The 26,148-nt window shown below is 47.8% G+C and overlaps 2 protein-coding genes and 1 long non-coding RNA gene across 4 annotated transcripts in view; 1 reads left to right on the forward strand and 2 right to left on the reverse strand.

The window, feature by feature from the left end:
- Positions 1–1,827: 1,827 nt before the first annotated feature.
- Positions 1,828–4,901, reverse strand: LOC135388210 (integrator complex subunit 11-like). Its single transcript, XM_064617611.1, has 2 exons — positions 3,599–4,901; positions 1,828–2,986 (listed from the first exon to the last, which is right to left on the reverse strand). The coding sequence occupies exons 1-2, from the start codon at positions 4,685–4,687 to the stop codon at positions 2,288–2,290; spliced, it is 1,788 nt and encodes a 595-aa protein (XP_064473681.1). The 5' UTR covers positions 4,688–4,901; the 3' UTR covers positions 1,828–2,287.
- A 7,721-nt stretch (positions 4,902–12,622) lies between these two features.
- LOC135388214 (uncharacterized) overlaps positions 12,623–26,148 on the forward strand; it is an 89,635-nt gene continuing 76,109 nt past the window's right edge. Inside the window, exons 1-30 of the mRNA XM_064617616.1 lie at positions 12,623–12,716; positions 12,813–12,849; positions 12,906–12,947; positions 13,021–13,148; positions 13,204–13,260; positions 17,455–17,520; positions 17,583–17,636; positions 17,695–17,733; positions 17,806–17,940; positions 18,009–18,348; positions 19,034–19,151; positions 19,209–19,361; positions 19,424–19,543; positions 20,279–20,453; positions 20,508–20,534; positions 20,690–20,737; positions 20,806–20,943; positions 21,004–21,200; positions 21,268–21,380; positions 21,511–21,628; positions 21,686–21,835; positions 22,356–22,469; positions 22,520–22,637; positions 23,303–23,347; positions 23,407–23,439; positions 23,497–23,631; positions 24,230–24,453; positions 24,616–24,725; positions 24,783–24,891; positions 24,952–25,089. Of these exons, the coding sequence (XP_064473686.1) occupies positions 12,701–12,716; positions 12,813–12,849; positions 12,906–12,947; positions 13,021–13,148; positions 13,204–13,260; positions 17,455–17,520; positions 17,583–17,636; positions 17,695–17,733; positions 17,806–17,940; positions 18,009–18,348; positions 19,034–19,151; positions 19,209–19,361; positions 19,424–19,543; positions 20,279–20,453; positions 20,508–20,534; positions 20,690–20,737; positions 20,806–20,943; positions 21,004–21,200; positions 21,268–21,380; positions 21,511–21,628; positions 21,686–21,835; positions 22,356–22,469; positions 22,520–22,637; positions 23,303–23,347; positions 23,407–23,439; positions 23,497–23,631; positions 24,230–24,453; positions 24,616–24,725; positions 24,783–24,891; positions 24,952–25,089 (3,297 nt within the window). The 5' untranslated portion in view covers positions 12,623–12,700. The remainder of the gene's footprint in view (positions 12,717–12,812; positions 12,850–12,905; positions 12,948–13,020; positions 13,149–13,203; positions 13,261–17,454; positions 17,521–17,582; positions 17,637–17,694; positions 17,734–17,805; positions 17,941–18,008; positions 18,349–19,033; positions 19,152–19,208; positions 19,362–19,423; positions 19,544–20,278; positions 20,454–20,507; positions 20,535–20,689; positions 20,738–20,805; positions 20,944–21,003; positions 21,201–21,267; positions 21,381–21,510; positions 21,629–21,685; positions 21,836–22,355; positions 22,470–22,519; positions 22,638–23,302; positions 23,348–23,406; positions 23,440–23,496; positions 23,632–24,229; positions 24,454–24,615; positions 24,726–24,782; positions 24,892–24,951; positions 25,090–26,148) is intronic.
- The window catches only part of LOC135388215 (uncharacterized), a 72,799-nt gene continuing 65,286 nt past the window's right edge, over positions 18,636–26,148 (reverse strand). For both annotated transcript variants that reach the window (XR_010421303.1, XR_010421304.1), the window contains 2 exons: positions 19,215–19,558; positions 18,636–18,806 (listed from right to left, as the gene is read on the reverse strand). This is a non-coding gene — a long non-coding RNA (uncharacterized LOC135388215). The remainder of the gene's footprint in view (positions 18,807–19,214; positions 19,559–26,148) is intronic.

The raw sequence follows: 26,148 nt of genomic DNA on the forward strand, positions 1-26,148 counted from the left end.
TTTGACACCCAAAAACACACAGAAACTGCCCGAAAAACCGTCGCTCATCAAGGCATGCTCGTTCAAGTTGCCCCGCCTAAAGTATGGGGAAGAGGAAAGGACAACACAGGAAACAGCACAGAACATCCGATGGCCCGTGATTATCAGTAACTGATAGCTGCGAACAGATAAGCTTGGGAAGACAAAATGCGTGATTGGGCCGGTCCCCGCCCTCCCTACCTTTTTTTCTGTTTTTCTCATGCTGTTTTCATGTGCCTATGGGAGTGTCTTCGGGCTTTGCCGACAGTGCCACTACACTCTTAGAAATGAACTTCACCGCATAGCATGCTCGTAGCCAACCACAATCTTGAAAGATATCGTTATCTGCCCTCATTTGTTGGAAACGGGAGGCGTACACCTTTTTTGTGACAATTATGAACAGCATAAGTGTCACAAAAAAGGCGTACGCCTCCCGTTTTCAACAAATCAGGACAAGATTATGGTTGGCTAGGAGCGTGCTATGCGGTGAAGTTCATTTCTTAGAGTGTACTGATAAAATCCGAAAACGGCCTTGCAGAGATGGCAAGTTTTCGGGTGTCAAAATTTTGTGGAAAGTTCGTGAAAGGTCCTGTAATTGCGACTGAAATGGGGTGTTGGGGCCATGGGCTTTCTAATTAGTGCAAAAAAACGTTACTTTTCCTTGGGAATTTTTTTAGTTCAATTAAGCTAATTAGACAAATTAATGAAGTACACCAATGGAAACCACCTGTTTGGGCGGCAAAAACTGCAAGTATGACGCAGAAACTTTCTAATTTTTATCTCAAGTACCGTATTTTCACGCGTATTAGCCGCGGCTTATGCGCAATTTATTTTTTTCGCGGACGCTCTGCAGCTTATCCGTGGGTGCGGCTTATCTGGTGACTATTTTTCCCTGGTACTTTCCCCATACCCCGGGTTAAACGAAAGGGCCGACAGTGCCTCATGTTTTTCGGAACAGGACCGCCCTGCCAGTGCACGAACAATACCGAACAGGGGCGGGTCCACTCCACATTCGAGTGGACGAACCCGTCAATCCACGAAAAACACGCAACAAGGGCACAATCCGATCTTAGTAGAACACTAGAACTGACCTCCTTTGTTATACATCATTCCGACACCGGAATGTGGACAGGGTTTATGGCCTTCCCTACGGTCTCCTTTGTCGGCAGACCCACAGGAAGGGTTCAATACACCTGACATCGGGATAAAACGTGGTCAGCTAAGCGTCAGTTCTCATTTGACGAGAGCAGCAGCATTCGTGGACACGGGCACGGCAGTTTGAGGTGAGGCATGGCTCCAACGCTGAGGCACAGCCACGACAGCGGCTTCAAAGTAAAAGTCGTCGACTTCGCGGACAAGTACGGGAACAGGGCAGCTGGCAGGGAGTACGGCGCTGACAAGCGTTGAGCGTCTCTGTTGATTTTGTATGTGAATCACTGGTTTAGCGCACAAAGCAGTCGCGTCGTATTACCCGCGGCTTATCTGCGAGTGCGGCTTATCTGCAAAAACATTTTCAAAATATATCTAAAAACGAGTCCTGCGGCTTATCTGCGGTGCGGCTAATACGCGTGAAAATACGGTACATTTTTTTTTTAATAATTAGTGGTCACTCTTAAGTGAAACAGTGTTTCACCCTGTATAGATACATGCTTAATGACCTCATTACTTACTATACTGTGCCAATTTTTTTTTATTGCATAACTAAGAATGGTTGCAATTTTTTAGTGAATGAAAAGGGGTCACTGCTGTCCGGAAAATCCGCTTGTAGAGACATTTTTTGTTTCACAGTACAGGAAATTTGAACGTTCAAAGCTTTGAACTCTCTCTTGTTTTATTTACAAAAAAAAAAAAAAAAAGAAGACATGAATGTGCCAAAATTTTGACACCACAGTCATCGTTACTGTGTGGTGCAGTTACAACAATGTGGTGTAATGATTTAATACAAAGGAAAAAAAATGGTTGTCTATAACTAATTGTCATTTACAATCACACTACATCAAAGACATCAGCAACCATAGGTGCAAGAGCTCCCCCAGCGTGTGGCTTCAACTAACCACACATCAAACATAGCTTCTTTCCCTGAATTACACACATTCCATCAACATCCTTCAGACGCCAACACAGTGAGGTTCAACTATGGACCTGCCAATGTCCTTGCACGTGAACTTGGCTCTACCAGAACCCACTTCTGCTGTTCCGTTACCACAATCACTTCACACCCGAGGAAGTGTTCACTCTGCATAAAAAAAAAAGTTCCTTAGCAGTTTCCTCACAGGGTATGCCTGATGTCCTGCAGCAACTTCAACAAGTAACATCCCAGCTGTTCATCCTCGTGGGCCCACGATACGCAGACTACCTTGTTGGACTCCTCCGACCCGTCCACCTTGATGAGGGCCGACAGGATCGAGATGGCTCCGTCCGACAGCAACTGGATGGTCTCGTCCTTTATATTGGCCTTCAGGGCCGCGTAGATGGCGTCCAACGTCCTGGCCACCGGACCTCTGGCCGTTACATTCACGGAAGTGGTGAACCGCATCTCGTGACTCACCAGCCCAAGCTCCTGCATGGCCTGCGCAGGGTCCAGCAACCGCAGGCCATTGTCCTGCATCACCAGGGCGCCGTGGATGAGTTTGGCCCTCTTGGAGTCTGAGCTTCCCTGCAGGGTACGTTTCAGCAACGGAAGCGAAACGTCCATGGGGATGGTGTCGGGTGTCTCCATCTTGACGGTCTCTCCGTTGGCGGGCATGTAGCACTCGATGCCGAACTCCTGGAGCACTTTCTTGCGTAGGAACTCCATCTTCCTGGCTTCTCCGTGAACGAGCAGGACGTTGGCCGGCTGGCACTGGTGGATCAGCTGCATGATGCCCTTGGCATCGGCGTGCGCGCTGAATGACATGTACTGCACGGACATGTTCACTTGAATGACTTGCCGATTTTCCAGCTCCACTTTCTTGGCTCCTCCTAGGATCTGAAATGGGATGACCGTAAAAGCAAGTTTGATAAAAAAGAGGTAAACAATGGGAACTAGACGAGGGAGGCTGCATTTATGGGCAAGCACGAAGCCTCCAAAGCCCAAGAATCAATGAGATCAAACAACTCTGGAAAGAGGTGCTGATGCCTTTTTCATGAGCTGTTTGATTTCATCGATATAAAGGTAATGCCAGAGTTAGAGTAACAGTAAAGTACATTTTTCTCTGAGAACGGTATCACGTGAAGGTTTTGCATGCAATTTAGTGCTTTGTGATTGCCCTGTGAGGCGGTCGAAAGAAAATTCTTCAATAGATCAGACTCTTTCTAGATGCACAACTAACCGCATCTGATGTACATTTAATGAGTCCATTTCATAGGCTTTGAGTTACTTGTCTGGATATACCATTTACTCTAAAAGAATACCAATCTTGTTTAATACACTTATACTGTTGAGTCATGTGTGTTAAAGTCTTGCGCTGTTCTCACATTTGTTGCAAACCAATGACCCCTTCAAGTTTACTTATTCGTCATCATGTACTAAAAATTCAATACCTTCTTTCCTCTCCCTCCCAGTTTTATGCCAAACACTGATATTGTGTTTTTTTTTTACCTTATGTCCAACTGTGCCAGCCACACAGTACCCTGGCATAATAACCATGTTGGCCTCGACCGGCGCCCACTTCTTAAAAATCTGCAGCGACAAGCCCGCGTGTAACATGCCTGGAGTCGCAAACACCACCATGGGACCCGGGTTGTCCATGTAGGCACGGTCAAACGGTTTGATGTGCTTAAAATCAAACATGTTGCGCTGAACGAATGTCTTGCGGATCTTCTGATTCGTCCACGTTATGAACATCTTGTAGTAGTTTGTGGCCTTCTCCGTCAGCCCCACAGCGAAGTAGATGGGCACCTTGAGGTTCATGCGGTCCCAATAGGTCTCGAGGAGGATGCAGAGTTCCTGGGCGCGACCCAGGGCAAACACCGGGATGAGCACTTTACCGCCTTTGTCGATGCAGTCGTGCACCTTCATGAGGAAGTCTCTCTCGCGGCAACGTTTCGAGTCACGGATGGTGGTCGCGTAGGTGGACTCGGTGATGAGGAGGTCCGGTCGACACTTATCGATCCAGGCAGCGCCCAGGTGGCGGTCGGGGGTCATGTTGTAGTCACCCGTGTACACCACAGACTGGGAGCCAACCTTCACGTGAAACATGGCCGCGCCGAGGACATGACCGGCGTAATACGCTTTAATCTCCAGTTCGTCGTCCACCTGAACGCTCTGATGAAGATTGACGGCAACCACTTTCTTCATGCAGTCCTTGATCATCTGCGAAGTGAAAAAGTTGGTCTCCCCTTTGCGCTCGACGGCGATTTTTCGAAAGTCTTCGAGCAAAATCGGGCAGATGGCCTTAGTAGGATGCGTCATGTAGATAGGACCGGCGTAACCGATCATTTCGGTCATGAATGGAAGGGCCCCGCAATGGTCCAAATGAAAGTGGCTGATAATGACGCAGTCCAGATGTTCGTTTAGAGGTCCGCCGTCTTGCGTGATGTAGGAAAAATCGGGAAAGCGTCTTTCGTCGTTGTAGCCCATATGCATGCCGCAGTCGAGCATGATGTTCTTGCCTCCAATTGTGAGCAGAATACAGCTTCTGCCCACATCCTGACCGGCACCCAACGGCGTCACACTGATTTGAGGCATCTTTTCAGTGAGAGACTCTTACTGCAATGATTCAAGGAAATGAAGATCGATGCGTTGACGACATCATGCGCACATGTGACACTGTTTGGCGTTGAGCATTCGTAGATTATGGATGTTGCTTGAGATTATCGCAATCCTAAATCCACCATCCCATGCTTCCGATGAAAAAGCAACAAACACACAACGCACTAAACACCGAGTGGATACTAGTGGCTCCGAGTGGCTACAATATTGGATGTCCGCCGCCGTTGCCAGATGTCAAATCACAAAACCGCCAGAATAAAGTAAGAAGAAAATTACTAATGAAGCTTAGGATCAGAGGTGTGCATCCTCACGAGGAGGGCAGATGAGGCCCTCACCTCACGCACATTGAGGTGAGACGAGGAAAAAATTTTCCAAAAGAGAGATTGAAGTGAGGTGAGGAAAAAACTTTCGAGAAGGAGGTTGAGGTGAGGTGAGGAAAATTTTTCGACAAGGACGTTGAGGTGGAGGAGATGTTGCGCGGAAAGGGACGGTCTCGTACAGCCGGGGCGATTCCGAAACTTAGCCAAAAGTAGCTTCACGAGTACTGTACACATACAACCGTCGAAGTTTCATTCGGAATAACCAAGTCGTTTTCGAGGAATTTGTCAAAACGTGCCGTATTAGCAGACGACGAAACGTGCGCTTCTCTCATGCATACGTCACGTATGACGTCGGCCTGCGGGTACGTCGTCGTTGTCACGGTAATTGTAACTTGCAGAAGCACCTTGGGTTGAGTCATCCAGTCATCCCCTTTGCTCTCGAAATGGGGAAACTCAGGCATATACCTCCGCGAGCGGAGAATGTAGTCCGAGCATTGACTGTGGGGTGTCCGATAATGTGAGCCATAATCGGATACGTGGAAGCTAAGTCACGCGTTTTCTGTCCGCGAGTACTTAATGCGGTTTTTAAATAAACACGCACTCCTTCCCCATGTACGTCGTCAGCGAGACTTCATTTCGAAGCCTGATCAGTGTACAACGGGGCGTGTAATGGAAGCGCGCGTAATATATTTTTGGTCTGAGCTGTAATGCGACCGCGCGCGCCGATGGCCGGTGACTTCAGATTTGTGATTGTGGGTGGGGTTGTCCTGCGACTTTTAACTTGTCTCTGAGGATTAACATAGTTGCTCTAAACCACCATGCTTGCCACTTCTCAGAATGTGCATTTGTCACCTGAGAACTGAAAGAAAATGTACGAGAGTTGCCGCGGTGCCCAGTAACTTCTGAAAGTCGTCTGCTCACGCCGATGCACTAGCGCGCGCAAAAGGAGAGGATTTCTGTATCTTATCTGTATCTGTATCCGCAGGGCGACGTGACTGTTCTTATTGTTGCCAACACAGATCGCGGCATGCTGTGCAATCTTTATCAATTTAATTCGGTTATTTAATAACTGTGGCGTGTTTTGTCGGGTAAATTCGCAGTATTCCATTTTCAACAAAGGACAATCGAATGGTACACTTTGTGAGAGGGGCAGGGGGTATGAGACCGTCCCTTTAAGAGAGCCAGCTTTTTCTATTGCCAAGGTGGCAGGAATGGTTTTGTACTGTGAGCACAGGCTCTCCGCGCTAAAATGAGTACGCTGTAACCCCGTTAGTTTCAGGCTTTCAGTTGAGTCAGATCAGATACATGTACAAGTGAATGCGCTTTATGTATTTAGTTTAGATTTAGATTGATTTCAGATTCGATTCGCCGTTTTGGGCACTGGGGTTCGGACCAGGCCAATGAGGCTTTCGGCAGACTCCGGAGGCGCCAGTTTTAAAAAGAAACAGGTAAACGTGGTTGGTGGATTCGAAAGATTCGATTCGCCGTTTTTGGTACTGGGGTTCGGATCAGGCCAATGAGGCTCTCGGCAGATTCTAGAGGCACCAGTTTTAAAAAGAAACGAACGAACGTGGTTAGTGGATTCGGAAGATTCGATTCGCCGTTCCGGGCGCTGGGATTCGGATCAGATCAATGAGGCTTTCGGCAGACCCCGGAGGCACCAGTTTTAAAAAGAAACAAAATAACATGGTTGGTGGACTCTAAAGATTCGATTCGCCGTTTTGGTCACTGGGATTCGGATCAGGCCAATGAGGCTTTAGCAGACTCCTGAGGCGCCAGTTCATAAAAGCAACGAACGAACGTGGTTGGTGGATTCGAAAGATTCGATTCGCCGTTCCGGGTACCGAGATTAGAATCAGGCCAATGTGGCTTTCGGCAGACTCCGGAGGCGCAAGTTTTAAAAAGAAACATGTAAACGTGGTTGGTGAATTCGAAAGATTCGATTCGCCGTTTTGGGCACTGGGGTTCGGATCAGGCCAATGAGGCTCTCGGCAGATTCCAGAGGCGCCAGTTTTAAAAAGAAACAGGTAAACGAGGTTGGTGGATTCGAAAGATTCGATTCGCCGTTTTGGGCACTGGAGTTCGGATCAGGCCAATGAGGCTTTAGCAGACTCCTGAGGAGCCAGTTTTCAAAAGAAACAGGTAAACGAGGTTGGTGGATTCGAAAGATTCGATTCGCCGTTTTGGGCACTGGAGTTCGGATCAGGCCAATGAGGCTTTAGCAGACTCCTGAGGAGCCAGTTTTCAAAAGAAACGAAAGAACGTGGTTGGTGGATTCGAAAGATTCGGTTCGCCGTTCCAGGCACTGAGATTAGAATCAGGCCAATGTGGCTTTCGGCAGACTCCGGAGGCGCAAGTTTTAAAAAGAAACATGTAAACGTGGTTGGTGAATTCGAAAGATTCGATTCGCCGTTTTGGGCACTGGGGTTCGGATCAGGCCAATGAGGCTCTCGGCAGATTCCAGAGGCGCCAGTTTTAAAAAGAAACAGGTAAACGAGGTTGGTGGATTCGAAAGATTCGATTCGCCGTTTTGGGCACTGGAGTTCGGATCAGGCCAATGAGACTTTAGCAGACTCCTGAGGAGCCAGTTTTCAAAAGAAACGAAAGAACGTGGTTGGTGGATTCGAAAGATTCGGTTCGCCGTTCCGGGCACTGAGATTAGAAACAGGCCAATGTGGCTTTCGGCAGACTCCGGAGGCGCCAGTTTTAAAAAGAAATAGGTAAACGAGGTTGGTGGATTCGAAAGATTCGATTCGCCGTTTTGGGCACTAGGGTTCGGATCAGGCCAGTGAGGCTTCTGGCAGACTACGGAGGCACCAGTTTTAAAAAGAAACCAACGAACGTGATTGGTGGATTCGAAAGATGCGATTCGCCGTTCGGGGCACTGGGATTCGGATCAGGGCAATGAGGCTATTGGCATACTCCGGAGGAACCAGTTTTAAAAAGAAACCAACGAACGTGGTTGGTGGATTCGAAAGATGCGATTCGCCGTTCGGGGCACTGGGATTCGGATCAGGTCAATGAGGCTATTGGCATACTCCGGAGGAACCAGTTTTAAAAAGAAACCAACGAACGTGATTGGTGGATTCGAAAGATGCGATTCGCCGTTCGGGGCACTGGGATTCGGATCAGGGCAATGAGGCTATTGGCATACTCCGGAGGAACCAGTTTTAAAAAGAAACCAACGAACGTGGTTGGTGGATTCGAAAGATGCGATTCGCCGTTCCGGGCACTGGGATTCGGATCAGGCCGATGAGGCTTTTGGCAGACTCCGGAGGCACCAGTTTTAAAAACAAACAAAATACCATGGTTGGTGGATTCGAAAGATTCGATTCGGCGTTTTGGTCACTGGGATTCGGATCAGACCAATGGGGCTTTAGCAGACTCCTGAGGCGCCAGCTTTCAAAAGAAACGAACGAACGTGGTTGGTTGATTCGAAAGATTCGATTCGCCATTCCGGGCACTGAGATTGAAATCAGGCCAATGAGGCTTTCGGCAGACTCCGGAGGCGCCAGTTTTAAAAAGAAACAGGTAAACGTGGTTGGCGGATTTGAAAGATTCGATTCGCCGTTTTGGGCACTGGGATTCGGATTTGCGAATCTCGAATCCCTGCCTAGGATTCGCTCGCGGACTCGGTTGGCCCGTCCCTAATGAAAACATATTTTGAGTCAGTGCTGGTTGTTTTACTCCATTGGCAAGCGCAAGCAAGCTTCCAGAATTTTACAAACGTTTACTATGCTACACAATTTTTGGATCTTACTACATATACTTTGCTTGCTGCACGTATCAACAGTGCGACGACCTTCCTTGCGTGAAGCTAGCTGAAGCAAGACCCGTGCTATAGTTCATCAAGATTTGTATTTTCTGTCCGTCCTGGAGGCTTGTCGTTGTGGCGATGTCAAGAGTCTTGCATGGGCTGGTCTTTCCGGATATGTGGACTACGGATGGTTACAGGAAATCACAGTTCCCAGCAGGGGCTTCGGAAGTCCTTCAAGGCAAAGAGGGGGGGGGGGGGGAGGGCGAGAGCCTCTGAACTGAACTGAACTGGAGGAAAGCAATGCGGTGCACGGTTCTGCGTACGGCAAATACAAAAATGGGTGTCCTGATGCGCTTATTAGAAATGACTCGTCCACGCAATTCGATGATGCTGGAGGCTGTAACCCATATGGGGGAGGTCACCTCGCGTTCTTGACGTTAGAGCAGCACAAATTGAAATATTTGTTGATGGTTTTACAAAGTACGGTAAGGCAAACCGATAGAAGTACACTGTAAGAAAATATTCCGTTTCAAAACTGGACCGAATGCTGCTATCCGTTGATGCCAGCCAAGTCCCCGTAGTCTTCCGTTACGGCTCTGATGGTAGACGGCGAATGTACAGGAATGCACCCGTAACTGAGAAAAAACGGTGTTGAGTCTGTTGTGAACTGCCAACGGCTACCACTCAGTAAATAGTACATCATCATCACGGCTGAAGTGCCGTTTGGGCAAGGTACTGCTATATATCAGTAAGTATAGGAAACTGTACTCGTGATGTGCCTCTTCATTACGGCAGCAATTCCCTAATTATAATGACGGGGCCCTGTGCAGTAATGAAACGATGATTCCGCTTTAAAACAGGGATATATGCTGTCGACCATGATGCTAGCTGGTTTCCTGTTGTTCTCCTTTGCAGTCCTTATGATCAATGCGAGATGTCCAGAGATTTTGTTTCATGGTTAATTGTTCAATTCTCATGTTTTGTGTGTCCAGAGAGGATAGCTTTTCAATAATAACCCTTTATTTTGGAAATTAGTGAAAATACTACAAATAACTTGTGCATGACTTTGGTGGCGGAACACTTGACTGCTATGTATCACACGAGCTGAAAAGAAAAGAAAGTATTACTGAGCCTCCTTAGTCATAATACTTCCACAACAAATTAAATTATTTGATGAATAAAGAAATGTAATATGCTCGTAGGAAGCATTTACAACTTACATGTTCCCACTTCTTGCTGTATTCATCTGCGGCCCTCATTGCCTCACGCATTTATGTATGTAGCCCTCTTGATTTTTTTATGCCGCTGGCTCCCTTCGTTCTCAATGATACCAACCCAATGGTGCCTAAAATCACAACCAATTAATAAAATTTCCTTATGAGTATTTAAAATAATTGCATGAAATATTCTTAGTTTCACATGGTGTAATGATCAGTTACAATCACTTCATTTCTCTACCAACTATTCCAAATAAGTTTATGAAGAACACTACACGTCCACCACTGCAAGTGGCACAACAAATTTCTGAGCACATAGATAGAATTTTTTTTTTAGCTCACTGTCCACACGGCTGGCTGCAAGAAGCCACAGAACAAAACTTTCAAGACAATAGTTTTTGTGTTGAATGTGGTGGTGTTTCGTCAGGATGACTCATGGAGGAATTGGTGCTATAGTTCTTGGAAGCAGCATTACGTCCCTCTATGGTACAAGGAACACCACTTGCAAAATCTTCATGTGATAGCAGATGTTCGAAAAGAGCTCGACGAGAAGAAAATTTTTGCAGCAACAAAGCGCACCCGTATATCACCTACCAAGAGAGTGCAAAAAAGGGATCCATTTATAAATAGCCTTCAGCTGTGCGAGCATCAAACCGTTACTGGTGAAAATTTTGACGCCGCTAAGACTAGTGATAGGTACATTTGTTTGGAAAGACTGTGAAATGTGACCTCTTTGATGAATTGCAAACTGTAGAGGATCGGAATTTTGCAAACAGGAGGCCTTCCTATAGTGCAAATGCAACAGATTTCAATGGAAAGTATAACAGGCCATATCGGAATGATATATCCACTTTGGAGATTGGGACACTTTCAGGTGAACATTCCACAACAGAGGAATTCCGTTTACTCCAGCCCCAAGGGGGGGGGGGGATAGAGTCACAACATTTACCAATTTTTTGTGCGAGATCACAGCAAAACACAAATTATTTCAGTAGCCTCCCCCTGCACGACTGAACGTTGGGCAACTCTTTACGTTTCTGCTCATGATCTACACACAGTGACACACACAGACACTGCTTTCCTGCTGTTGCACACCGCTGCTGAGACGCGTATGCAACGAAACAATTTTTGCAACCATGCTTACAAGTGGTGCTCGTATTTGACTTGGTATAGTGGTGGAACAACGAAACAGGTTTTCAACTCACCTTTGCTTTGCGGGGGTACAGTCGGCCCAAGACCAAACACTAGATGCATTTCCAAACACTTAAAACTGCACGGAGCGTCTCATGCGTCTACGAGGAAAGAATTTCGCGGGCTTCCAGTTAGTGGCTCAGGTGACAATGCTGTATTGCTCCGCGCTGCGCACTCGCTGACGGCGAGACGCCGGCGTCCTTGAGCCTGCCACATTCATCCGAGGAAAAAGTTAGGCCCGAATATTGCGATATCACTGTTGGATCGTTTAAAAACGGTAAATATGTGATCGTCTTCCATATTTCTGCTAGTATAATCGTGACGTGGTCTGAACAAAATATTTCATTTTCAACGATATTGCTCTACTCATTCCTGGAAAAGACGACGGGATAGCAACGGGCAACGGTTCATGTGCCGCTACGGAATTGGAGCAGCAATGAAAAGGAGAAGCTCTGGTTCCGTGGGCGGCGTTCCGTAAATTTACGGTCTTTTTTAACAGTGTAAGCGAGCGGTGGCGTGATTCTTTATTTTCGTTTTCGTTTTGTTTCGTTTTTGTTGCGTTAGCGCAATGGTTTCGTCTGCGAAGAGTGGCTGCACTATGGGCTCTGTCGGCAGTGTTCTGGCCACGACTCAGGCAAATGCAGCAGACATGCCTCATGAGCTACCAAACGTACCAGGTCCTCGCCGCAGGATAAGAGATTATCTTTCTAGCCACGAATGCTTCCCCGCGTTGACCAAAAACAAGGCGACGTCCTTAGCTGGAGCGCAAATCTGCGTTTTCCTGTGCCGTCTAAGCAAGGCCACTGAATGGCGTGTCCCTAGTCTTCGTGCAGCAGGTCCCCCACATACAGTTAAGAGTATCAAGTACCTATTCGTGCGAATTTCGTTGTCTGTACCTTTTAAACCGGTGTTCGTCATCATTCTGCGGTAACAGAGCTGAAAACGAATCTGTCTCAGAGGACACGTAGGGATGAAAGATGAGGTGGCGGGACACTCAGTGCAAAGGCTCAAGGGGGGGGGGGGGAGATGGACGACAGCGGCCCCTGGCCCCACGTTCCGACGCCCATGGTTCCCAGAAGGATCCTCAAGTTTTACAGAAGGTGGTATGAGACAAGGGCCGTACATGCATCGGCTTGTCTCAGCAGCATTTCTGTGCATGCCATGGTGTACGTGTTGTCATGTTGTACAATCTCGAATACAGCTTCCTCTTCGTTCGTGTGCCATGCTCCCAAATGGCAAACAGGAAGCCTTTATTTTTTTCTAACATGAAGTACAACATGGCTATCGTACAACCGTAAAGAAATAAAATTTTAGCCGAGAGTGAGGCCTGCAGGATGGCCCTTAGGTGCCATGCCGTCGGAGATCATCAGATTGCGAAACTTGTCACGAATCGTCGTGCAGGTCAGTGGTCAACACTGGGCGAAGGGCGAGCACAGCTCATTCATTCACGTGCGAACCATCCGCAAGCACCTGGGCGTTCTTGAGTCTGAGAACTTTCAGGAAAATGGATGATCCGCAAGGTATGCATGTATTTACGGTATCGGTATGGTGCGGGAGGTGATTTATGTGCCTAGTGAAGATGGACATGTAAAAATGTTAACTTTTTTTTTTTTCAGAATTGCGCCCATTACGCCGTGGACAGCTCCCTGAAGGGTGAGTCCCCAGAAATGTCGATTGCCTAGAGAGTTCACGTTGTTGTATGTTCATAGTGCTGTGCCGAATGTCCGTGAGGATGAGAAGCCGGCAGACAGGTAGTGACACCAAGCGACCTTTCGTGTACCAACATGCTCACTTAATGTATGTAATGTCAATCGCTGTTCGCAGTAACAGCCCTCCAGAGTTCGACGCGCCATTCTTAAAGATCGCCCTGGTAGGAGGATGCATACTGCTGGTTGCTGTCATCGTGATGGTCACCAGCAGGGAGGAAGAGCTGCGCCATAATGCTACTATGGGTGGGTTGAAAGCCTCCATTATTGGGTGTTGATTAAATGCGTTGTCTTCCCATAGCCCGCGGCAGTTCTTCACCCGTCTATGTACATCATGTCGTGAAGGGCAGCTCTGCTGGTAAGGATTTTACGCACTTGTTGTCAGGCGATCGAGAAGAACATCCAGCTACTATCCGTGACGACGGAGGTACGCTATGTTCTTATTGCTGTTGTACCCAAGCTCAGGCTTCGTCGTTATGAATTTTGTCCACTAGCTTGCCTGTGTACACTGTATCCTGTAGACAAATCCTGATCCTGATGCGGTAAGAAACAAGCCGCCATCAGCCGCATGGGCAGCCACTGGCACGTCTGCGGTGACTGGTTGAAGCAGACGACATTGTGACGTTGAGCCACGGCCCATTAGATTATAACGACTGTCATAGTCGGCAACTCCTGTGGGGAGCCCGTCCACAGAATCCGCTAGGGGCGCTACTCATCGTCCCGCGTGATCTACACAATGATTCGACATTGGAAATTTGAATTTTGAACGAGCAGAAGCGGACGTACAAATACTGTAGCAGATGACAGCAACAGCTCATATGGAAACGCGTAGAATGATGATGATAATCAACTTTAGAATGTAACACCTTCCTTGGGACATCCACCGCTTGTACAAAAATACTAAGGTAGGCTGAAGTACAAGTTGAGAAAGTAATATCTAGGCTGATGAGTAACGCCACCGCTAGCTTCCAAATGCTGCGTTGAGAAGGGGTGCCTGTGACATAGTCGTTGTAATCTAGTAGCTCGCAGTTTTGGCATATATTGCAGGCAGGAGATTTTTAAAAGCGTAGCATTGAATAAATCTAGTAGTTTTTGCGTAGAGCAGGCTTCTAGGCAAAGCTAGGTGGAGTTGGCTACAAGCGCTACGCAGTGCCGTGTATGCCAAAGGAAGTCTGGCCATTAGGAGGAGCCTAAAAAGGAGGCTAGACCTCTTAATCAAACTGAGCGTTTTTCATTGGCTGCTGTTTTCTATGCGAGCCGCCATGACACCAAAATTTTCCCGAAAATGGCGGCGTAGCTTCGAACGGCGAAGCGAGGATTTCATAAGTTTTTTTTCCCCCACAAATTACGTAAATTTTATTCCGTAAGTGTACATACTGGTGCAATTATCTTGCAAACCACTTTTAAATTACGCTCCAGTGTCTATGTTTACCTGAAAATATGTTTCGTCACCCTTGTTAGGCCTGGTAACGACAGCGATCACAGGCAAATTGCAAGAAAAACGCTACAGATGGCCAAAAATTTGCGTTTTATGAGATACTTTTATTCATGTACACACCTTTGCCCATTCTTGATTCAATCTTGTTATATTTCATATAGTTAAAATACGTATAATACCGGCAGTCTGTTCAAAGTAGCGGTTCTGCTGGCCAATCAGTTCTGCTAGCAAGCACTTCTGCTTCTGCTACTTCTGCCCTTCGGCGTCTTCCCGACATGCCCCTCTCCATCCAGATGGCGCCGTTAAAAGTGGACGCAAAATCCATTATGTTGCTAGGTCGTCAGGGAATATTCTATTCAATCTAATCCAATCCAGTTTTCCGAAAATGTCGGCACCCAGTGAATACAGGTAATACAGTGAACCCTCGTTAATATGACCCCCGATAATATTACATACACGCTTTACGACTACGTATACTCTTGGGGAACAATGTTGTGAAACCCCCTGCAAATCTCCCTCGTTAATATGACAATCCCGCATTATGACCCAAATTTTCGGGAACGACCGCGGTCATAATAATGAGGGTTCATTGTAGCTTGGATAGCCTGGGATTAATAGGGAACTGTATTTTGGCTCGTGATTGGCCAGAGAGCTCAAAAAGTGGGTGGAGCACTAGGTATAGGCATTAATGGCCAGACTCCCTTTGGCATACACGGCACTGGCGGAACGGAACAAAGAAAATCAAAACAAAAGCTGAGGTAAGCATGGTGTCTAACCGAAACTGGTTCACTATTTCTTTGCCGTCTTGGAACCAGGGTGTCGAACCGCGAAAAATACGGGTTCGGTTAGGATTCATGGTGGTTGGATTTCGTTCCGGTTGAGTCCCGGTTCGGCCACGTCAGAAGTCGAACCGGTTCAAGGCTTCAATTTGATATCTCCCATAAAACTGCTTTTATCAGGAAATGCGTAGTTAATAGTAGCTTACTGCTGCTGTCTGCATTGACGTTTTTAGTGATCAGGTACTCCCTTTAGTGAGAGAAAGGAGAAATTTATGAACACTTGAAAATAGCGTCCACGCTGATGAAGCTGTTTAGTCCACCTATTTTCTGTTCCCGAAATCTTTTTTCACATACACAGTGCCGACAAGAGATACACTTAAAGGAAGCCTAATAAGAGGGGCATCATTTAGACGACGCCATTTGCTGGCACACTGCATTCGCAGCGTGAATCGACCTGAAACCGTACTGAAGCATGGCGAAAATAAGTTTGCCGGCCTTGCTCTGTCCGAGCTCACAGCACTGTACCAAGTAATCCACCACAAAGGCAATGTGTCACGACACAGCTGCACTACCAGTATAAGCAGAACTACACCTTTGAAACCACGGCAAATCAAACAGGCACCGTCCTCCTTTAACACTTCTGATGTTCCTGACTTGTTTAATTTTTACTGCTCACGTGTAGAGGGAAATGTTGGGCGCTTGCTTAATCACATACTCGTCCACCTAGCGGACCCCAGCAGAAGCACTCAATGAATGATAGTAACAGCAGACGACAGGTATATTTCGCGCTGACCCGAAACTGCCGCAACTTCCCTTCGTGTGCGATGGAGTGTCCCGGCTTACAGAGCTCAAACAGCAACAGAACTGCTCAATTTCGCGGTGCAAAACTACCGCGGAGAAGAATATTCAATGTCGGGAAGAGGACTATCTATACTCTATATGTCGGGAAGAGGATCTATACTATCAATCGAGGAAAAATATACTATCAAAGGAGCGGCGTGAACGAAAACAACGAAGACAGCAGGAAACCACGGGCGAGTTATGTTATTTGGACAATTTTTGAAGCGTGTCTCGTGGAAGAAGGCATGAAGCAGGGCGATTTGTTCATCGGCAATCATTCTTTTCTGCGCCATCTTGAAGACGACGCGAGCGCCTCTATAGGTAATTGGAGAGGCGAATAGCGTTACACAAACGGCCTACTCCATTGCTGCTTCATTCGTCCGCGTGACGCTAGCCGCGGCGCTCACAAGGACAACTGTGCTTCAACGTGAAAGCGTATTTACTATACGTCCTCGTTTGACTGCTAGGGGAAAATCTGCAGAAACCCATGATATGGGGACCAGTGTGTACTCGTTCGGGGGTTGAGAGACACTTGAACTCCTATGCTGACTTTCATGTCCAAACCGTTTCGTTGCGAACCGGTTACCGCTATTACTTTTTCCGGTTCTGCGCCGGCTCAGGCTCAACAGTGTCATGAAAATCTGTTTGGTACGGTACGGTTACGGTACGGTTTTCGGTTCGGGTTCAGTTTGACACCCTGCTTAGAACTGAACCTGAACCGGGACTAATGACAAGTCCTGTTCTGAACCGGTTCGACAAACGGTTTGGCGTTATTTTTTGTGTGCTTAAGGTGCCTGGATAAGGATGATATCGAAGGTGTGAAGATTATCCTGAAGAGCTAAAGCCTACCTCATATGCTGCAACTGTTCAAAATTCCATCTACATGCGAGTATGGTACACGATGCTCGTAATGCGCTTTCATGCGCTTTGTGTCTACGTTTGAGTCGGTCACCAGCTACGGTCGTGTTCGTTGTTCGTGATTCGCCTTCTGTAGACCTGTGGTGCTGTAGACCTGGTGTGGCACAACGAAAAGCACGTACTATGCTATTATTTTACTAACAGTTTCTCTTATGATTGCGTTCAACAACACTAAGCTTTCACGTTGTCATCAAGGCATCAATGCTTGATGTCAAACGCTGTTGACTTAATGTACGTGTTCGTGGGTTCCGCACATTCCAGCGAACTACCAGAGGACGTTGACACATATTTTTCTGCTTTTTCTGCTGAACCGTTATGAACTCGAATAAGCCGGTTCGGGCAGGTATCTCTACGCTCCGGAAAACTGAACTTGAAGCGCATTAAAATACCTGGCCCGTACCCGTAATTTGTTCGGTTCTACACCCTGAAGCTAGGTGTATTAAAAGATGCTCACACAATCTCACGCAAGCACAAACTGTTCTGACGAAACTGTACCCCGTATATGGAGATATCGGAGCTACGTAGTGATCTGATTTCGAGATATTCTATATACTTTCACTCGCTTTCTCTTCGATAGAAAACATCACGAACATTAGCAGAACCATTGGCCAACCCGCTGCATTACCAAAGCCCGCAGTTCAAAGTAAGTCAACGTTAGCTCTTGTACACAGGAAATGTCCAACATATGGTTGCCTTCCGAATTAGTATTGCACCAAGAAGAAAGCAAGGCTTCGAGAGCGGCCATCGACAGAATACTCTGTAAGTATCATCACTATTGCGTGCTTCAAGCAACAAGTGCCACTGTATTTCTTTACAGTGGAGGCTAAACCGCGGCTGTCGGTCCTTCGTCCTCAAGGTATACTGTCTATATATATGTGTGCTGTCTTAGTACCATGTCTGTATACTTCAACGCGCCTCGCCCTTGTAGGAGCCAGACCTCTTTTGTGCGTGGTGTCTCCAGAAGCAAAACACCCGCTTCAGTTTCCCAAGAAGTACTGCACTCACCTTGTCTATTCCGATGTCGAATACGATCTCCGAAACACCACCTTCACTCCCGTTTGCGGTAGGACTATTGATCATCTATGGTAACGATGCTGTTGTCGTGACCAATATCTGTGATTTTGATCCCAGAGGCCACATTCGCCGTCTTACAAACGCTCAAGGCTGCCTCCGAGATGCAGTTTCTGGTGAACATGGTCCCACGCACCCTTAAAGCCTTGACTCGAAAGAGCGAAGAGCGAGTACGCTTTTCGGACGCGGTATCACGCTGGCTCACCTCATTCGGTTTTAACGGCGTTGCATTTCTCGGTCAAATCGAGGATTCTGCCTCACTTGAAGCCCTTGTGACCACTATACGCTCTCTAAATAGTGTTCTGGGACCACTCAAGCTTGAGATCGCCGTCGGCGTAACAGTACAGGACTGGGATGGAAACCCGATGCTCGTTGCTCGAAGACTGGCTGCCGTTGGAGAGTAAGTATGAATGGACGGAGCGCTCTTTCTTTCCACGTTGGGAAACTTCAGATTCCGCTGGAACTTCAACGGAGGACTGCCGTCACTTCCGCATCTTGCAAGACCGAGCAAACAGTAAACATTGTGTGTTTTCGCTGAATTTGCCGGGTTCGCGCAACTTCCGCCATCGTACCCGTTTAAGATCAACCAGTGGAATTCGCCATAAGTGCATAAGTGACTACTGTTTAATAACGGGAATCATATGTGCAGGATGCACGTTTCCGTTCTGTATCACAGGAGGTACGGGCTTACGGCCTGTAGCACTTGAATTAATGCCCAGATTACAACCTCGTTGATGCCCTGCATGGCAGAGGCTCATAGTACGGCTTCTTCTGAGGTCAATTGCAGAAGGTAATCGTTGCCAGGCCTTCAGATTTCCTGACGTCATCTGGGTACAGTGCATGTCTCCTCACGTAACACTGCAACGAAGATGACGTACACAAAATATGTTGAGAGCAGAAGTATGCAAGCTAGCAAGTGCATGCGTTCTCTATAGGTGTCATATCATCGAGACTGAGGCAACACAGGACAAATAGACGATCAGCGTGCTTCGTGTACGTGTCTTGCATTGCTTCAGCCTCAAGGACACCTAGACAAAGAGTGTGTGTGAATCTCAAATGACACGGCTACTTCGTATCGCACCCAGGCACGCCGACTACCTTATTCTAGAGACTCACTACCAGGGAGTCCTGAACGAGACCTGTCGCACGGCATTCCCTTCAGTCTTCTACTCTGACGATCGTCATACGCCATCCGTACCTATTGTTAGTATATCCTATATTGTACACTCAACATCCATTGAAGGCAATGTCCGGTTGCAGACTCACGCCTTGTCCTGGATGACCAGCATGCTTCTAGACCAGAAGTCACAGGTCAACACATGTTTTTCGGTAACGCTTGCAGCGTTGCTCTTCAAAGGTGCCGGAAGTCCTCTGGCAGCGTGCAAGACCAGTCATCCCGTCAGTTACATGAAGGTGGGGTACGCCTGAGGTGTAGTTTTGGGGACTGAGGACGGGGGTTGTAATGTTGCTCGCAGATCTGCAAGGACTCTCAATGGACTGCTGGTGTCACTACTGACGTGGATGTTTTGGCAGAGAAACGACTTGGCAACGGACAAGTGGAGTCTCACGAAGCACCTGCTCTTCTTGCAGCCAAGGTATTATAGGGAATCCTATTGAGAAGAAAGGCACAAGGGCATGAAAATTACATTATGGCATCGTGGAAGACCATGCAGCCAGTAGCGTAGTCAGGAATTCTTTTTGTTGGGGAGGGGCAGCGTAAATGCGGCGTAAAAACAAATCTGGCTGACCACGAATGATGCGCATTGACATAGCAATGGTGAGGTGATCATTTAAGCGAGTCAGCGTCCACCATGAAGAAATGATCCCACGCATACATGAGCGGCTCGTTCTGTTTTTCTCGTGAGGGACCAAAGCCCCCCACGAGAGCAGCCACCCCTTGCTTCTATCCTGGCGTGCTGTATCTCAGTCAAGCCTACTGAGCATTACTGAACACGAGAGGGAAAGTGCAGAGGGAAAGTCTATATTATTTCCATAGTGCTATATAAATTGTTGATGCAAAAGTGAAGTCTCACAACAGTTCTCTCTGCGGAGAAGTCGACTACACCACTAGACACCTGTGTTGCATAAATATTGGCACTCTATGGTCCTGTTGGTGAGGTACTGTAAAGCAGTAGAGTTGTAACATCAGAAAATTTCTGTTCGATAGTCTGATCCCTCGGTACTCTTACGTCCCAGTTTCCGTCCCAACTGCGTCCACTTTTTTAGGACATTTGCTGGACTTTCTACCCTCCTATGTTGCGAAATGGTTGACAAACATGTTCATAGTGCTGTAGGGGCAAGCTCCAGTGGAAGTCTTTTGTACTCTAAAGGTATCACGCGCGATCTCTATGTTCCCGCTCTCATGCGTCGCTGCTTACCAAGTGGATATGGACGATTACGAAGGCGAATGCGGGAAACCGTTTGGCCGACTGAAACTTGTACGCCAAGCACAAGTAAAGCCCATAGCGAGCGACGTTCCTCCTTCTGATATCCCTCCAGGACCGGGTGAGTCACTGCCATTGCTTACTCTGAGCAACTCCGAACTTCCTTGCTTTACAGAGATAGTCAGTGAGACTTCGCCCATAGGTAAGCTCATCCTTGGGTATGGATTCATTGTAACAAGAAAGCGAAATCTGCCGCTATAACCCCTTTTTCGTATTTATGGTTAGGTTGTCTGCTGGAGCTTTTCAAGTTAACGGCAATTTGTTTTATTTCACCAAATTCTGCGATATCATATGCAGGTAGCACCGACAGTGAACGACGTCGACGATGTATGGCCCCTGGAAAAGGTGCGTCAGTATGAGCACGCGTTTAATGCTAAATGGCGTACATGACTGTGTGCGACATGGTTGTGCAGAGTCAGCGCGCCCGTTGGTATGTGTGCTGTCCGACCGAACCTCCGTACCTCGTAATTTTACGAAGCAGCACTGCACGCACATCGTGCTTTCCCTGCGACGGTATCCTACAGTCGACGCCATGCGACATGTGTCGTCAGGTGAGTGTCTCGTTGTGAAGTCCTGACCATGCAGTTTGGATTCTAGAGCTGTTGCTTCAGACGTATATCAGCGACTAAAGGGGCGTGACGTCAAGGTATTGGTCGCTCTGCACGAGGATGTTCTCCTGTACACAAGTGCTGATAAACTCGCGGAGTCTACCGCTGTGTTGCTCAGGGGTACACAGCTCGACGGCCTGGCTTTCCTTTACGTCAGTCAGACGGCACCACAGCTTCACAAACTCAATCTGAAGCTGCAGGTAGGACAGCTGAAGTAACAAGCGCATGCTTTACAAGGTCATTCATGTGGTGCCATTGGTATTACAGACCTTGCACAGTTTTCTGAAGGCAAGCGATCTCTGTCTGCTGCTCAGCTTGCAGCTATCCGGGTACATCGCACAGCCACGACTCGTTGATAAGGCGCTGCGTGACGTGTCGAAGTAAGAGCGCGATTTAGTGGCTTGCCTACTGGAACTTACCTGTTACTAATGTAACGGGGATAACATAGCTTCAAGCCCAAGAGATCAGTCCAGATCGAAAGTTACGTTAAGCCGTTCTTTTTCTCTGCAGGAATGTGGACATCCTTGTAGTGAACAGCCACTATCCTGGGAGCTCCGACGTCTGTCGAGCTGTGCACACGTCCGTGTACAAGCAGAGGCTAGATTCTTGTGTTCCCGTCGTTGCTGTGGTATGTTGATGTGCTACTGATGTGAATATCGTGGAATAAGCACCCTTCTTTGTACAGGAAACTGCCTTGTCATGGTTAAAGTTCATCGCATCCACTAGCGTTGAGGTACCATACCTGTGTTTTTCGGTGGATCTGCGCGTGTTCCGCTATGCTGGCAAGGCGCCACTTGGCGTCTGCGACTCGGAGGAACAGCTAGAGTATTCCAAAGTGAGTATAAAAAACCGCGTCGTTGGCATGACAGCGGTCTAGTAGATCGTACGCTATCGCTTTGTGCACGCAACAAGATAGCATTGCTACACTTGCGCCTGCGCAGTGGTACTGTATGGAAAGACGGCTTGCGAGTGGACGCTATTTTTCAGGAATAGCGTGCGTACCCTAGAAAATTTTACGCGCGCGTCTCGCAGGACTCCGGCTAGTATCGGCTGCTGTTTGGACTTGGAAATGCACAGAAACTACAAAATAACACAAGAAAATTACAAAAAATGACAAGAAAATTACAAAAATAAATTCGCGCGCATCGTCTTGTCAGTTATAATATTTCATCTGTCTGTGTTATGCGACATAGTTGTAGGCGATTGCTTGGTGAGCCTAGGGCCGAGAATACTCAGGGAAAGGTCTTGAAGACAGGAGCACGGTATAATAAAACGTGTTTTTGCTTCGTTGAACATTGAATTCGTAGCGTACGCAACACGTCAACCTACGACCCACAAAAACTTCGCATTTGTAGGTGTGCTCCGAAACAGGATGGAGTACAGTATACGATGTCGCCACTGATAGTCTCATGCGACGTAAGGACACCGAGCTGGAGACATTTGACACTGCAAGCTCTCTGCGGAGGAAGGTAAGTCTGCTGCACACTTAGTAGCGCTGGAAGCAAGGCTCTCTTTGCAGGTAGAATCGGCCATAGCAGATTATCCGAAAGCGTGCGTCGCAGCGTACAACTACGACTTCGACGACGTGGTCGGGTTTTGCAAGGTCCAGAGACTTCCTGGTATTCGAGCAGCGCTGGGTAAGAACAGCTGAAGATGCCTTTCCGATCCTCTCCACATTCGCATGTCTCCAGACTACTTCCTGCTTCAATAACGATACGAGTATGGTTCTATAGAGCCATTGAGGAAGTCAGACGTACGAGTGTTCAAAGCCCCTCCTATCTCACGCGGATCGTGCCCGAGCCTCGCGCCCACTTTCTTTCCACCCGGTTTTGCATCAGAGGTGCTGAATCAACTACAGGCATGCGATATTTATTCGTACCCTTTACTCCGCGGTCCAACCACCAGGAGAACTGATTTTCAGATAAACTTCCACATGAACAATGTATGCTCTGAACAACGACAACAGCTTCTACTTGATCTTGCCCCTCTGACCCCATAACTCTCGCTACGTCCCCCTCTATCTCTGGACTGGGGGCGAATGTACAGATCTGGACCTGAACACACAGATAACATCCAGTGTGTCCAGACATCTTGTACATTACTTCGTATGACTAACTGCAGTTCTGCAGCTATTTCAACGCTTTTTCATAATGGTAGCGAGTTCTTCGGCTAACTGTGTTCCGGAGGAGCGGGACATGGTCGCATGTGTACAAAACGGGAAGCCATGTTTGTTGTGGCCTTGTTCCCACTGAAGGCATACTACATGGACGCGTCTCATTTGTAGATATTCTGTTAATTCCAGATCGAACGATTAGGCCCGCTTCGCAAATGCTTCGGGAGTACGATGGTAAGCGTTGTCCGGTAATTACTCCGTCTCGTATTGAGGGCTTTGTGTGCGTTGCGCAGAACCAGTGTCGGTGCATGGAGATTCATCAAGAGGTGGGATCACTCCTCATCGAAAGGCGACCAACGCATGCAGCTGATATTTTTTTGCAGTGGCCTCTAAACCGCTGGTGTGTGTTTTATCGCGGGTAACTCATGGGGTGCCTGTCATTCCACAAGCCGAGTGCACACATGTCGTACACAGAGAAGCATGGTACGACGTCCTCTCTGGAACTATCCACATCAAAGGTACCTCTTGTTCTTCCCTCTTGTGCCTTCCCTGTACTTAACTATTACATCAGGAAACGTGTGTGAGAGCAATACGGTAATGTTCAGCACAGCTTCACAGTCTACTTGGCCAAGGAAACTTACATATTCAATAAACGAGTTTTAACGATTCGCACTCCCTCTGCAGCTAAGGAAGCCCCAGCGATAGTAGCATCGTGATGACGTTAGTCATGCGTACGAATGTGAGCGCAGCGCAAATGATTGCCTTCGAGTTCGTCTACTTCGCGTTCGCACTACAACTTACAAAGCGAAAAGTAAAAGATAACTACTCTGATCTTCGCTCACCTCGCACACGATCACAGGCTCTCCGCGACTTGCAGATGCCGTCCCACTCACCCGCCGGCCGCTCTTCGACTGGACTTGTCCGCGCTGAGGGGCGCTCAACTCTTTCGTGTCGGATTTTCGGCGTTGTTGTTGTCGGTATTGAACGAGAAGTAAAACGGCACTGTAGTTTCGGAATCGACCGGCATGAATGCGACGGTCCCTTTCGCAGTCATTTCGCAGAGCAAAAGCACGTGAACGCTCACTCGGATATGACTATGTCAACATTTTTCTTCAGAATCTTCCCTAGGTCTTATAGCAGAGCGGCCCAACATAAAACATGTGGTAGATCTGGGCGGCGAGATCTTCCTCAAGAATGTGCTGGGTGGTAAGCCGGTCGTGCTCGAAGAGATAGCCGCAAACATTGCAGTCTCGTCTCGACGAATGCACCTCGACGGGATGGCCATTCTGGACTTCAACCGCACGTCTAAGACCATAGCTTCGCTCGCCCCTGTACTGTCGGTATGTTGTCATATGCTCATGCCCTCTCACGCGTGTCTTTTTGAGCATGGTGCTGGGTTAAAATGCAAAAAACCGAGGCGACATCGGCAACAGTTCGGCCGCAGTTGACGGCAAAACTACAGAAATTGCCAGGGATCTGCAAGTCCTTCCTTCCACTTACAGATATTCCGAAAGGCGTTTTCTCACGACCTGATCCTTATCCTAGGATTGGAAGTGCTGGACGGATCCCTCCCAACGCGGACCATGACAAGGCGCTTGCTGAACACCATAAAGTGAGTGCAGGGAAACAGGAGCGTGTCAGTCAATGAATATACCGTTCACTTTTACAGACTCGCAGACATCACAATATTTCAGACCCACTATAGGAGTGGTCGAGGGTACTGCCAGGTGTCCTACCCTTCCGTGTACGAGTACAAGGAAGGCAACCTTGTTCCATTGGTAGGCGCGGCCTCTGCTCTTAGACAGCGCGCCCCAGAGCTCTGGCTTTTGCTGTTTTAGGCCACCGCTCTGGACTGGATGAAAGACCTGGGGCTACCGCACACATGCATCTCCTTTAACATGGCCGTGCTAGAATTCGAGAGGCTGAACAGCGACATCCGCGACTGTCAGAGAGTCTCTCCCCGGAACTACTCAGAGGTGCAGTAGGAAGGCTACCTGCTGTGGTTCGGTTTTAGGAAATTTGTGGGAAAACAGGTTATGCAAATTTCGAATGTCACACGTAATACTTGGGCATCGTAAGATGCCACCTAATGTTTGACGCGCCCTCTGGCTCTAACAAAATTCCGAAGAGAAGTGTGTATGCTGCTCGAGGAACTGTCCGACGAGGCCATCGCATTGTGAACACATCATGGGTACAAGCCAATTGCCGGCTACACTCTGGGGAGTATGGGGGAACCCCCTTGGGGATGTTCAGGCTCGTCACACATATGACTCCCTTTGCTTAACTCGCCATTGTTAAGTGTGTCCCTTCGACTCCCCTGCCTGAGGGCGTTATCCTGATGCCCTTCCTGCTGGTGTTCCCTCGAGTGCCCTATCAAGCACCCACCCACCAAGTTTTCTACCCTGTCATGAAGTGGTGTTAATTCATTGATGTTACTACTTTTGTTACGTTCTTTGGTGGAGATTCGTTGCACCGCATTACAAAAACAATACTGCCGTCGAGCCCAAAACGCGAACAAGCGCAGTGCCTCTCCTGAAATTTTAACCCGAAAATTTTACAAATCACTTCAATCAATCAATCAAGAGAACAAATGAGCGAAACGATGGCGGACATAGGCCTCATCAACTCGTATTGCATCTGCGATAACTTCATGGCAGTAAGCGTTACAGAACAGAACCTTTCTATTGGACATTGCGTTTCCTACTGGACCTGCCGCTTCCCTTGTCATTAGTAGGGCCCGGATTTTTAGGCGCTAACAGGTAGCGCTCTTCGTTCATCATTCTAGGCCAACCAACCTTCAGAACCATATTGTTTCGGATTGGAAGGAATGTTGATACATAAAACGGGGCGCGCCCCCTTTCTCAGCTTATCGGGAGACAGAGCGATATCATCCTCGATGATGATCGGCATATGCGTGCTATGCGGTCAAGAGCGCTCCCTGTTAGTGCTTACAAATCCGGGCCCTAGTCATTAGAGAGTATAACGAACATTTTCCCTCAAATGAAACGACCGATCCGGGTATATATACAGGGTGT

The sequence above is a fragment of the Ornithodoros turicata genome, chromosome 3 (genome assembly GCF_037126465.1).
Source record: "Ornithodoros turicata isolate Travis chromosome 3, ASM3712646v1, whole genome shotgun sequence".
Classification (NCBI taxonomy): domain Eukaryota; kingdom Metazoa; phylum Arthropoda; class Arachnida; order Ixodida; family Argasidae; genus Ornithodoros; species Ornithodoros turicata.